The sequence below is a fragment of the Anabrus simplex genome, chromosome 3 (genome assembly GCF_040414725.1).
Source record: "Anabrus simplex isolate iqAnaSimp1 chromosome 3, ASM4041472v1, whole genome shotgun sequence".
Taxonomy (NCBI): Eukaryota; Metazoa; Arthropoda; class Insecta; order Orthoptera; family Tettigoniidae; genus Anabrus; species Anabrus simplex.
In genome coordinates this window covers 521,919,193-521,932,143 of record NC_090267.1, presented here as the reverse complement: position 1 = coordinate 521,932,143, position 12,951 = coordinate 521,919,193, and the positions used below count along the sequence as shown (strand labels likewise).

Sequence of the window (12,951 nt, the reverse complement as noted above, 5' to 3'; positions counted from 1 at the left end):
AGTCTGTTAACCCATTAGTTCCCATCATTTCTGTATTTTTTAATGGAAAATTTGAAAAGTGAGCAACTTCGGCTAGGATTCCCAAATGGAGAGAAAGGTTCCGGTCAACTGGTGTTGAGATTATTTCTGCTTTCCTGACAACTGGAAGTAGTGAAATATAACCTCTAATGATGATCATATTTCTCTGCCACGTCGTTCTGCCTTATTTTCAAGTTAAAGTGTACATAGTTTTTATAAATAGGATTATAGGATATAAACTTAATGGTTTTGATCCGTATTGAATTGTGATCACAATAAAAATGATTAATGTTGTATGGTCCACCTTTTTCAATACTATATTATGCAATATTATTGAATTACATTACTAAACTAGGGACTAGTTTCGGCCTTGGCTGGCCATCTTCAGCCTTAATGTAATACATCTAATAACTAAACAAATGTACAAACACACAGTCAACATTAAAATCTGGGATGAACTAAGTGTAAAATCTGAAAAATAAATTAGGCTCTAAAATCTTAGCCTCTGGAGTATGCTCATCATCCAGTCTTTCTTGTATTTATGTTCATAGAATATAGAATAAGTAGACCCTCAAGAATATTTCATATCTATTGACAGATGAAGAAAAAACTAAATTAATTAATATGAATCCAGGTTTACCCACCGCCAAAGCCCTCCCCAAGATACACAATACCGGCGTCCCTATTCGCCCAATCATTAACTATAGAACAAGTCCGTTATATAAAGCATCGCAATTCATTCAAAGATTTTTAAGACGAAACTATCATTTTTTGTCTAACAAGTCCGTCAAAAACACTAAAGAATTGATTGATAAATTTAAAAAAGTTAAACATTCAATCCAATTATTCTCTCCACTCATTCGATATTATAAACATGTATCCTAGCATACAAATCTCCAAGGTATGCCCCATCATTCAAAACAATTTAAGCAAATACAGCGGCCTAAGTATATTACAAATACAGGATTTCATGTCTATGCTTCAATTAGTTATAAGCAACAATTATGTTACTTTCGATAATGTTATTTATCAACAAGAAGGATTGGATATGGGATTGGTGGCCTCAGGTATCTTAGCCAAGATTTACTTGGACTTTTTGGAACACACCGTAATTGATAACAACTTAAACATCCTTTTCTGGGCAGGACATATAGATGACACCATAGTAATTATGGATGAGAGCATCACAGATGCTGCTACCACCCTCATTAATTTAAATAACATTGACCTGCATATAAAATTCACACTTGAATCCGAAATTGAACGGAAAATTAATGTTTTAGACTTTACTATTATCAGGCACCCAAGCTACTTAAGATATACGATTTTTAGAAAACCCACCCAAACAGTCAGTACAATCCGTCAAGATTCTTCATACCCCCAAATTCACAAACGAGCAACGTATAACATGGTGTACCGAGTCTTCAGTGTTCCAATGTCTAAAAGAGACCTCAAAAAATGAGTTGAACACCATTCGTGATATAGCTAAATGTAATGGATACAACAGTTTTTTTATTGAAAAAATAATCAGTAAATATAAATATCGCCCCTCTACCACATTGAAAAAAGATAAACAAAACAACTCCTCCCTTTCTATTTTTACGTTCAACGAACAAATTTACAAAGTCACCAACATCTTTAAAAAGCATGATGTAAAAGTAGTTTACAAAACCAACAATAGGAATGCACAAGTCTTACATAATGCCACATCCATAAACAAGTTCAATAGTTTTTCAAAATCAGGAGCATACAGGATTAATTGCAACAGTTGTAATTCTTCTTACGTCGAACGGACCGGAAGGAATTTTAATATAAGGTACTCGGAACACGTCAATGCCGTGAAGTACAATAAATTTTCAGCTGTGGGACAACATATGCATGACTATAATCACAAATTCACAGACATAAAACAAGATATGGAAATTCTTAAAATCATCAACAAAGGAGCCCTCCTTAACATTACTGAAAGCTGCTTCATACATATAGATCAATATTTTATCCCGAATCGTAATCTTAATGACATTTTAGAAAAGCCTAATAATCCTACTTGACCTTCTAATTCCCATTTTTAGAAATGTCAAACCAACAAGTCATAATTCAGTTTTTCATAATATTCACAGCACCTTTCCTCAGCAGCCATCTCTTTTCTCACATGCTTCGGCCCCGCCTTAATTCCCCCCTTCACCTCCGCCCCCCTCCCCTTGCCCCGCCCCTTCCTTTTCCTTTGAATCTCACAACCGTTAGTATGAGGCACACAACAATAGGCCATGCACAAGAGGTAAGTCTCATATAACCTATGCCCCTCTCTCTCCTTCTATTCATTAATTTTATCCAATTTTATCTATCATTTATTCAGGTTAACTTCATGTAACCGCAAGGAATTGCAAATTTATACCAGTCACAAATTAAGAATGTGTCAGTTTTAACCATATCTTCATGTGCTGTCCTGACAATGTCCAACAGCATTTCAGCATGTTTTTAAAAAGCACTACGGGAACATTTTCATTTTATTTACGTTGGTCGACGTGGAAATACCATTTAGCAGTTCTGCGTCAGCTGGTGGTTATGATATAGATGTTGATTCCCATAGGGAACCTGAAATATTTGTCCTGAATATTTTCAGTGGCATCCAGTGGCTTGCATACTGCTAACACCACTCGAGTAGATTTGGTGATTGATGATCTGACTACAGAATCAACATTTACCAGTTCACGTTTTGCAATGGAAATTGTAATGATTAGCAGTGATGGAACTAACAATAAAATTCTATGAATATTAATACAAGAAAGAGACTGGATGATGAGCATACTCCAGATGCTAAGAATTTAGAGCCTAATTTATTTTTCAGATTTTACACTTAGTTCGTCCCAGGTTTTAATATTGATTGTGTGTTTGTACATTAGTTTTCATGTCAATTGTGTTTTCACATTTGTTTATTTATTAGATGTATTACATTAAGGCTGAATATGGCCAGCCATGGCCGAAACTAGTCACTAGTTTAGTAATGTAATTCAATAATATTGCATAATATAGTATTGAAAAAGGTCAACCATACAACATTAATTTAATAATTCTTATTGTAAATAGGATTAAATGTAAATGCCAAAAAAGTTGTACATTGATCAGTAGGAATGGCTACTTTTTTGGGAACAATGGGAACAAAGGATGTCAAATCTAGCGGTATTGTGTAGTTAATTAGATTGGAGAAGTCAGGAGTAGTGATCATCATCATTGTCACTGTTTTTGATATTGTTGTAAAACTACCAATTATAAATTATCATGCAGTGTTTGTACATCGTGGCGCATCTTGTAATTGTGACTACGCTGATTGTTTCAGATGCTACGTGAGCGCTTTGTTAGATGTCTCACACTCGAAGAAATTGAGGAAGAGTTAGATTCTGTTGATGCCGGAAGTAACATTGACATTGTTTTGATGCCTCCCAAAGGCGGCTATGTTTATGTTACTGATGAAGAATGCGGAGATCCAGTGACCTGCCTGCCGATGTTTGTGGGGAAGTAGAACTGCATGTTTCAGATACAGTCCAAGAAGAATCAAGGGAAGGTAAAACTCCAGAAACTTCTATACCTAAGAACGAGAGACTTGTGGGAAAAGTGACTCTAAAGTGGAAGAAAACGGAGAAGTACATCACTTCGCTGATTCGCACCACTGCTTATTGGGTTTGAACCCTTTAACTTATTTTGTTACTTTTTCAATGAAACATTGTCTCCTTGGGGAGCAAAGCAGCATAATGACATGAATTTCATTTGTGATGAGGACGATATGAAATTGGCGATGTGTATGTGTGTGTCCCTTGTTGCCAAACAAATGAGTCGCGGTAGATTCCGGAATATAAAGAAAAACATACATGCTGCCAATAATGAAAGTCTTACTCCAGGTGATAAAATTTCGAAGGTCAGACCACTTCTACCTAGTGCAAATGAAGCGTTGCAGGAATTTGGAATTTTCCAAGATCAACTTAGCATTGAGGAACAGATGATCGCCTGTTTTGTACATCACTGTTTTAAGATATTTATTAGGGGAAAACCTATTAGATTGTGCTTCAAGCAATGGTTGCTTTATTGGATATCCGTTCCAAATGGATATTTACTGCGGAAAATCAAATGCTGAAGCTGAGAGATCTCGTGAATCAAATGCTCAGCTGCATCTTGCTATCAGATATTCATTGATAACTCTTTTTTACATCTTATGACTTGCCAAAGGAACTGCGCATGGTTGGTTTTAGAGCCACTGGGACAGTAAGAGAAGTGCGGCTCAAGAAGTTGGAGCGAGGTACATTCGATTACAGAAGTGATGGTAAAGTCCTTGCAGTAAAATGGAAAGATAAGATGGTTTGTCTAGTGACAGCGCACCCAACTAATCAGGACAAAAGCTACAGGCAAGGTAAGAAAAAGCTCATTCAGATTGAACAGCCTCGCCTAATAAACACATGGGTGGCGTGGACTTGGTTGCTAGGTTCATATCTCAATACGTCCAAAAAATTGTACTGGCCTATTCTCATGAACATGCTCAATATTTTGGAGAGTTAGCAGCGCGGAGAATCTATACCACTCTAGCACCAACATTAAGATGGATCAGCTTTAATTCACAAGGCACGTTGGCCCAGTGGTTCCCTTTCCTTCACGCCCAAGACTGGACATAATTTGATCTCAGCTGGGATGATGTAAACTATTCAGAGTACCACAAGCGACTTGTATGGACATTGTCCCATTGTTCCCGTTCGGGAGCATGTTGTTTCTATGGTGGTCAATTTTTTTTAAAAACTGATAATTTACATTACTTAAAATATAAACGTGGGGGAGAAATGTTCCATTTTTTTCATAGGTTGGGAACCAGTGAGTTAACTCGATCTGCTCCTTTAAAGATACCTATACAGGGTGAACCGGGTATACGAGGGCCGTTGCTGCTGTACGGTCGCACCGTGCTCGACCAATCCACGAGCAGATTTAGCGACGTTCCCGACCACCCTGTGTGTGATAAAGAACTTGGTTTGACGGCAGTATACGTTCATGTGGCACAGTCACTAGTGTCCCCTTTGCTTTCCACATAGGAATGACATTGCTTTATAACCAGGAAGATGGTGGTTCATTCTCTTCCACTGTCTTTCCCTCTGTATTCAGATGGCATATAACCTGGCCTTTCATCTAATGTATGAACTGAACTAGAAAATGTCGAAATTCCTCGGCACACGTTCTGGATGTTGCAAATGACCTAGGTCCTGTTTAGCGAGTGAGCTTTGGCAACTTGGTAGATATATATATAACTAGACTGCTGTAGTCTTTAGGCTTTGTAGGCCTCTTTCTTTGCTTCTTGCACACTGCTATTCCATCACAACTAAGGCATGTTTTAATAATTCCTGAAGTTGCAGACACACATGATTATTGAAACTTTTCCAGATGTTTGGGAGTATTTCTTAAGTTGGGCCTGGTGTTCAGGTAATTTCTCTCCATTTTATTTAATATAGTGCTTGTGAGACTTCTCTCGGTCATCAATATGAACATCAAGCATGTTGTGTGCCCATATTATCTGAAGGGACGAGTTTCAGGTTGTGCCGCTGAATCTCCAGTCATCAGTCTGTGTTGTTCCACCGCCCTAATGAGACGTGATGATCTCTTCTTGAAAAAAAGGTGTTTGCTACTAGCAAATCTTACATTTCAGAATATGAACTGCTATCATCATTATGCTCACTATATTCTTGTCCTCTGTAGATGTGCCCGTCCAGCATGTGCGTTGAATTTCGTCAAACAAAAATAATTTCTCTGGGTCACCCGCTAGAATAACAGCCTCAAAAACTTGTCTCGTCATGGCATTCGTTCTGAGGAGTATAATATGAAATGATTGGCAGCTTATTTGTTCCAATATCAAGTTTAATGCTGATAAAGCTAACCATAATAGGCGTTTGATTTGATCCTGTATTGACTTGTCTAAACCTATTTAAAATACACGGCTGGAAAAAACAAAACAATTAGTATACCTGGAAAGACGACGATGTAGCGGATGGATAGTAGATGTACTGATAATGATTTCAACGTTGTCCGGCAACAGATAGCTGCCAGAGTGCCATCTGAGTGTACTCTCTAACAGGGAATGTTTACAGCCATAAAGCTCAGTGTATTATATAAATGTGTGAATCAAATAGGCGCCATGTCACGGAGACGCATTCATGCTTCCTACAGCCAACTGAGCGAGTTTGACCTTCCGAGTGGTGGGATGGTCCTTTTGGAGAATTGCCTCACAAGTCGGACGTGCTGCGTCAGTTGTGCGATGATGCTGGTTGCAATGGTCACGTGAATATTCTCACACCCATACACTAGATTCTGGACGTCCATGCAGCACAGACGTCCGCCAAGATCGTCGTATCGTAAGGGCAGCAGTGACAGATGATACAGCTACCGTAGCACAGATAAGAGGGTTTGTGAGCCCAGAAGTGTCAACATGAACTGTTGCCAACTAGCTTCTAGCAGTGGGACGACGGGCACGCACCCCTCTAGCCCGTGCCACGGCTCGACTGATGCTGCCAGAGGATCACTTGGAAGATGGAATGGCGGGCTGTGTTCTTCAGCGATGAAAGCAGATTCTGCTTGCACGCATGTGATGGTTGTTCAGTTTCTATAGAACACTTTCCCGCCTTGTCAATACTTTACATATTTTATTATACTTAATTACCGCACATGTTTCGAGAGCTAACTACTCTCTTCTTCAGCGGTGCCAAAACATCAAAACTAAATCTTTGGACTTAATACATTTGTACAGATATAGTTATCAACAGAACAATTATATATAAATCTTGAAATTGTTAAAATATTTCTTTGTGTTTCAACTTGTAAATTCTTGCTGTGTCATTTATTACAAACTTTAAAATAGAAAAATTCAAATCATAAAATGAATAAAACCTATTAATTAGTCACCATATGCTACAATTTAAAATCTGCTCTGCTCTTGGAACTTATGTCCTTATTTACATCTAAAAAAGAAATTAACATTTACTTTGTCATTTAGTAAAATACTTTAAAATAGAATAATCTTCAGTTCATAAAATAAATAACACCTCTTAAGTCACTATATGTTGAATTTAAATTACGTTCTGCTCTCTTCTTGAAACTTCTCCTTTTCTTAATTCTGCTACATGTCTGAGACGTTTCACATAAATCAGAAATTTCTCCTCTTAATCCTGTCCGACCATGTTAGGCATTTTAACCATCGAATTCTTCAGTTTCAGCTGGTAACCAAATTTATCCACAAATTAAAATAACATTACACTACTCGTAGTCTGGACCAAACAAACATGTCCTTGCTCCTTTGCTTGCTGTCAATGACCTTACGAGACGAGCTGCTACTTGTCGCTATGCTGCCGGTTATGTAATGACCATACCATACCAAATTTTCAATTACAAAAACTGTATTGTCAAGGTGGATCCAACCCAAACTATTTTAAATAGTTTTTTTAATAGATCAAGTTTAATGCAATCAGTGATTCAGTCGACTTCTGCTTTGTTGTTTCTGAACTTCTTACTTACAACACAATTTTGGGTGTTCTTCTGGCCTTAGAACCAGCTTACTTTGTCTCCTGGACGCTGGCAATACCGATGTCTGCAAGCTCACCTATGTGGTTCTGCTTCTCTAACCTCTCCCTGGTTGTACCGTTGAGCAGAGGACAATACGTGTTGCTTGAAGACGACGCCGTAGCATTTACCGAGCAGTAGTGACAGTGACACAGCGAGAATTGCCTGATAAAGAAGTGCTAAATGAGTTTCTTTGCCTATTTTCAGCTGAAAATGTGAGTCGAGACGACCTGATCTCTGCATACCAGACTTCTTGCGAGAAACATGGGGTCGAGCCACTGTCCGCGGTTCTGGACCAATTGCAGGTTAGTACGTACAAATAGTACATCGCCTGAAGGAAACATGCAAGTGTTCTTCTGGTCAGTATATTTCATTTGTTGCCAGACAATGGAGATCGATGAAGTTCGTACAGAGTGCTTGGATCTTAAGGGTGAACCTCTGGCTGCAACACACTGCGAGAGTCTCGAGGAAGTGCTCAAGCGTGTCCAGTTCAAGAACATTGACCTGGAGTCGACTGCACTTGACGATGAGGTACTACCCTACTGACAATAACTTTGTGTTAACCTTGCTTTGTATGGGGAGGAAAATAGATTTAGATGAGGTTTTGTTCCTCGCTGGTTTGAAAACTCTCTATAGACCAGCGAACACTTCACTGCAGGGGCATTAGTTACAAAACTGTTAGAAAAGGCTTGCCTCTTGCCAATGTGGCCTCTTTACACCATCATAAATTACAATAAAATATTGATTTTTGTTAGAAAGATCGACGGGTAAACTCCTGTGACAAATTAAAAAGTGAAATAAAATAACGTTAAGTTACATTAGGAAATTTAAGATTTGCTTACCCCAAGAGAAGGCAGATCTCCCATGGAGCACAAACCCCCGCTCGGCATGATGCCGAAGAGAGAATTCAGACACCTTGCCGTGCCCGTGCTGGATGGTGCAGTCGGAAGTGGCACAGCAAAATTAATGACCATTGACCGCACAGGAGTTACCTTTCGATTCATTTAAACCAATCAAATTTAATCGGATGCTTGTTAAGAAACATCTCGAAGCTTGTATCTTATGCAGGTTCCACAAAAATAGCCACATGCAGTACAGGGTGTCCCTCAGTAATATAATATATTTTTAAATGATCCAAAATGTACTTGAAGAAGCCCAAATATATAAACTCTCACCGCACATGTCACAATGATCAGTAAGTTTCAGGCCGTTTGTCACTTCTCCTCGTCTGATATTTTGTTAGCTGGATTTTCAGTTCCAGATGGTATTGCTTCAACAACCAACAAGGGAACACTTTCATCTGATTGGGATTTGGTACGACAACTTCAGTGGGAATGCTTTATTGACACGAGAGAAACCTCCCAGTAGGGTGTATTTGCATGCGATATTGTTATACATCCGGGTGTCTCCTGGGCAACGGACTAGGACTCATCCTAGACGGCTGATTCCCTCACACCAGAAGCAGAACTAATCAATCTTAAAATGTATTCTAAGAAACGGCTCTTTTCAGAGCCATCCATGACAATAATATCCATAAATATTGAAGGCCTGTCAGCTGCCAAAGAGGAACTCTTGAAAAAACTATGCCAAGATCAGAAATGTGACGTCTTGTGCATTCAGGAAACGCATAGGGATGAACATCAGAAACGTCCAAAGATTTCAGGAATGATTTTAGTTGCAGAAAGGCCTCATGCGAAATATGGTAGTGCTGTATTTGTAAAGCCAGACATCCAGATTATCAGTACTCATCATACTGAAGATAACGACATTGAAATAATCACCGTGGAGCTAAGCAACATGACCATTACATCTGTGTACAAGCCTCCAAATGAAAAGTTCTCTTTCTCACCACCTGCAAATTTTGGTAATCAAACAATGTCAATAGTAATCGGTGACTTTAACAGCCGTAGTCACGTCTGGGGATATGCTCAGGAAGATGAGAATGGAGAGATCGTCATTGCATGGGCTGAAACTCAGGAGCTTTCCCTTATTCACGACAATAAGCTTCCCTCCTCCTTCAACAGTGGAAGATGGCACCGAGGGTATAACCCAGATCTTCTCTTTGTGAGCAACTGCTTTGTGCAGCAATGTTCTAAAGAAATGGGTTCACCAATCCCAAGTACACAACACCGCCCACTAATATGTCACCTCTCTTCATCCATAAGACCACACGAAGTTTGGTTGAGACGGAGATATAACTTTCGAAAGGCTGACTGGAACAGGTTTTCCAGTATGTTGGATGAGAGGATAAAAACTGTCTCTCCTATACCCCAAGATTATGACAAATTCATTGATATCGTGAAGTTCTGTTCACGGGCATCAATTCCCAGAGGCTGCAGGACATGCTACCTTCAAGGTATAACTCGTGAAACAACTGCTCTGCTGCATGATTACTACAGGCTTCACAAAGAAGACCCATTTAGTGAGCAAATGATTCAGGCAGCACAAAGTGTTCTTTCCTCTATCTCCCAGGCAAAGGAGACATGGATGAAGTTGATGTCTGAAGTCGATATGGGTAGGAGCAGTCAAGAAGCTTGGAGACTTTTAAAACGCTTGAGCAATGATCCTATGCAAGGTAACACACATGCCAATGTGAGTGCAGATCAGATAGCACACCAACTTTTGCTTAATGGAAAACCAAAGCTTTCCATGAAAGTAGGGAAGAATCCTATAGTCAGACAACCAGACGAGAGCAGTGAGTTATCTAAGCATTTCACACTAACTGAACTGGAATTAGCTCTCGGTAAGTGTAAGATTGGGAAGTCAGCAGGACTCGATGACCTTCGAATGGAACAAATTAAGAACTTTGGTCCTACTGCGAAGTGCTGGTTGCTAGAACTCATGAATAACTGCGTTCAGTCTTCCATGATACCTGAAATATGGAGGAAGGCTAGGGTCATAGCCATTCTAAAACCAGGCAAAGATAAAAATGACCCCAGGAGCTACAGGCCAATCTCCTTATTATGCCATCTTTTTAAGATTCTGGAAAGACTAATCCTCAATAGGTTGACTGATAAAATCGGGCCTCTTCTGATTCCACAGCAAGCTGGATTCAGGAGAGGGAAAAGCTGCACATCACAGGTGTTGAAATTTAGTCAACACATAGAAGATGGCTTTGAAAGCCGGAAAATCACAGGAGCTGCATTTATAGATCTCTCGGCAGCATATGATACTGTTAATCACCGAATTCTCCTTGGAAAGGTATACAGCATGACAAAGGACTTCCATCTGACTTGTGCCATTAGAAACCTACTTCAAAATCGAAGTTTCTTCGTTGAGTTCCAGGGAAAAAGAAGCAGGTGGAGGATACAGAAGAACGGACTACCTCAGGGAAGCGTGTTGGCACCAATGCTTTTCAATATTTACACAAATGATCAGCCTCTTCCTGCCGGGACGAATAGTTTCATCTATGCTGATGATTGTGTCATCACTTCTCGGGGGGATAACTTCGAGGCGATTGAACAAACGTTGTCCGCAGCTCTAGACACTCTTGCTGGCTATTACAAGAAGAATCAACTAACACCTAACCCAACTAAGACGCAAACCTGTGTTTTCCATCTAAACAACAGAGAAGCTTCCCGAACTCTGAAGATCACTTGGCAAGGCATAGCATTACAACACAATCCTACCCCGAAGTACCTCGGAGTCACTCTGGATCGTGCCTTAACCTACAGAAAACATTGTTTGAACATCAAGCAGAAAGTGGCTGCTAGAAATAATATTGTGCGGAAGCTAACTGGAACATCTTGGGGAGCACAACCAGACACAGTGAGGACATCTGCCCTATCGCTCTGCTATTCTGCAGCTGAATACGCATGCCCGGTGTGGTACAAATCTTGCCATACCAAAGCAGTTGATGTAGCACTCAACGAAACCTGCCGCATTATTACTGGATGTTTGAGACCTACACCTTTGGAAAAAGTGTATTGCCTTGCAGGGATAGCACCTCCCGATATTCGCCGTGAAGTGGCAGCCAAGAAAGAAAAGAGAAAGATGTTGACATCAGAAGCCCACCCTTTGTTTGGATATGAGCTACCACGCCAGTGGCTTAAGTCTAGGAAAAGCTTCTTGAGAGTAATTGAAACACTTGCAGGAACAGCGCAGCAAGCAAGAATTCAAGAATGGCGCGTCAGGAGTCAACATACGAGGATCAGTCAGTGGATGACCCCAAAAGAGGAACTCCCTCCTGGCCATGTCACAGATTGTGTGAATTGGAGAGCACTGAACAGACTGCGCTCTGGTGTTACGTGGTGCAGGGTAAACCAGAAGAAATGGGGTTTCGAAGTGGACAGTACCTTGTGTGTATGTGGAGAAGAGCAGACCACAGCCCATTTGCTTCAATGCAGTTCATGCCCATTCAGCTGCACAACAGAAGACCTGGTTAAAACAAAGCCAAATGCACTTGGTGTTGCAAGGTTTTGGGCTCACATAGTTTAATGTGGCTCTTCACCATTGGAGTATTTATATTATGTTTTATGTTTTTCCTTATCTTTAATTTTAAACATATGTATGCTTCTGACACGATATAAATAAATTGAGCCATCCATGGCTAAATGTTAAGCGTGCTGGCCTTTGGTCACAGGGGTCCCAGGTTCGATTCCCGGCAGTGTCGGGAATTTTAACCATCATTGGTTAATTTTGCTGGCATGGGGGCTGTGTGTATGTGCTGTCTTCACTACCACCACCACCACCACCACCACGCAGGTTGCCTACGGGAGTCAAATCAAAAGATCTGTACTTGGCGAGCTGAACATGCCCTCGGAGACTCCCGGCACTAAAAGCCATACCCATTTCATTTTGTTGAGCCATATCAAAATTAGATGCCCAATCATACACCTGTTTTAGGGTAGTAGGAGGTAGAGGCCAAGCTCTCTCACACACACATTACTTCCTGCAGCTTGCTCCTGTCTGTGTGCAATTAATTTTGATATGGCTCAATAAAGCATTCCTACTGAAGTCGTCGTACCAGATCGGAGACTTAAAGATGAAAGGATTTCCTTGTTAGTCATTGTCGGCTTCTGGATGTTTTGAGCCCTATATTGCCAATGTTAAAATGACGTTATAAATGCCCCCATTTTCTCAGAATCTATTAGACACATGAATTAATTTTTCTACAGACTGTTTCCTGGTTCTTCCTCAGTGTACTAATCCCCATACATATAGAAAAATTTAGTAGAATTTGTAAAAGATTTTTTAATTGAACATATAATTTTTTCTTTAAATATTTGGAGATTTTAACATAAAGAAATAAACGTGTAACTGGGTTAAAGCCACTGTGTGTATATATATATATATATATATACACACACGTATTGAGCAAATGTCATGGGATAGCGGAGGACTGATGCGCAG

General features: G+C 39.9%; 1 protein-coding gene across 1 annotated transcript in view; it reads left to right on the top strand.

The window, feature by feature from the left end:
- Nucleotides 1-12,951, top strand: part of LOC136866888 (uncharacterized) — a 276,008-nt gene that overhangs the window by 39,941 nt on the left and 223,116 nt on the right. The window contains exons 2-3 of the mRNA XM_067143981.2: nucleotides 7,807-7,904; nucleotides 7,984-8,130. Coding sequence (XP_067000082.2) covers nucleotides 7,807-7,904; nucleotides 7,984-8,130 — 245 coding nt within the window. The remainder of the gene's footprint in view (nucleotides 1-7,806; nucleotides 7,905-7,983; nucleotides 8,131-12,951) is intronic.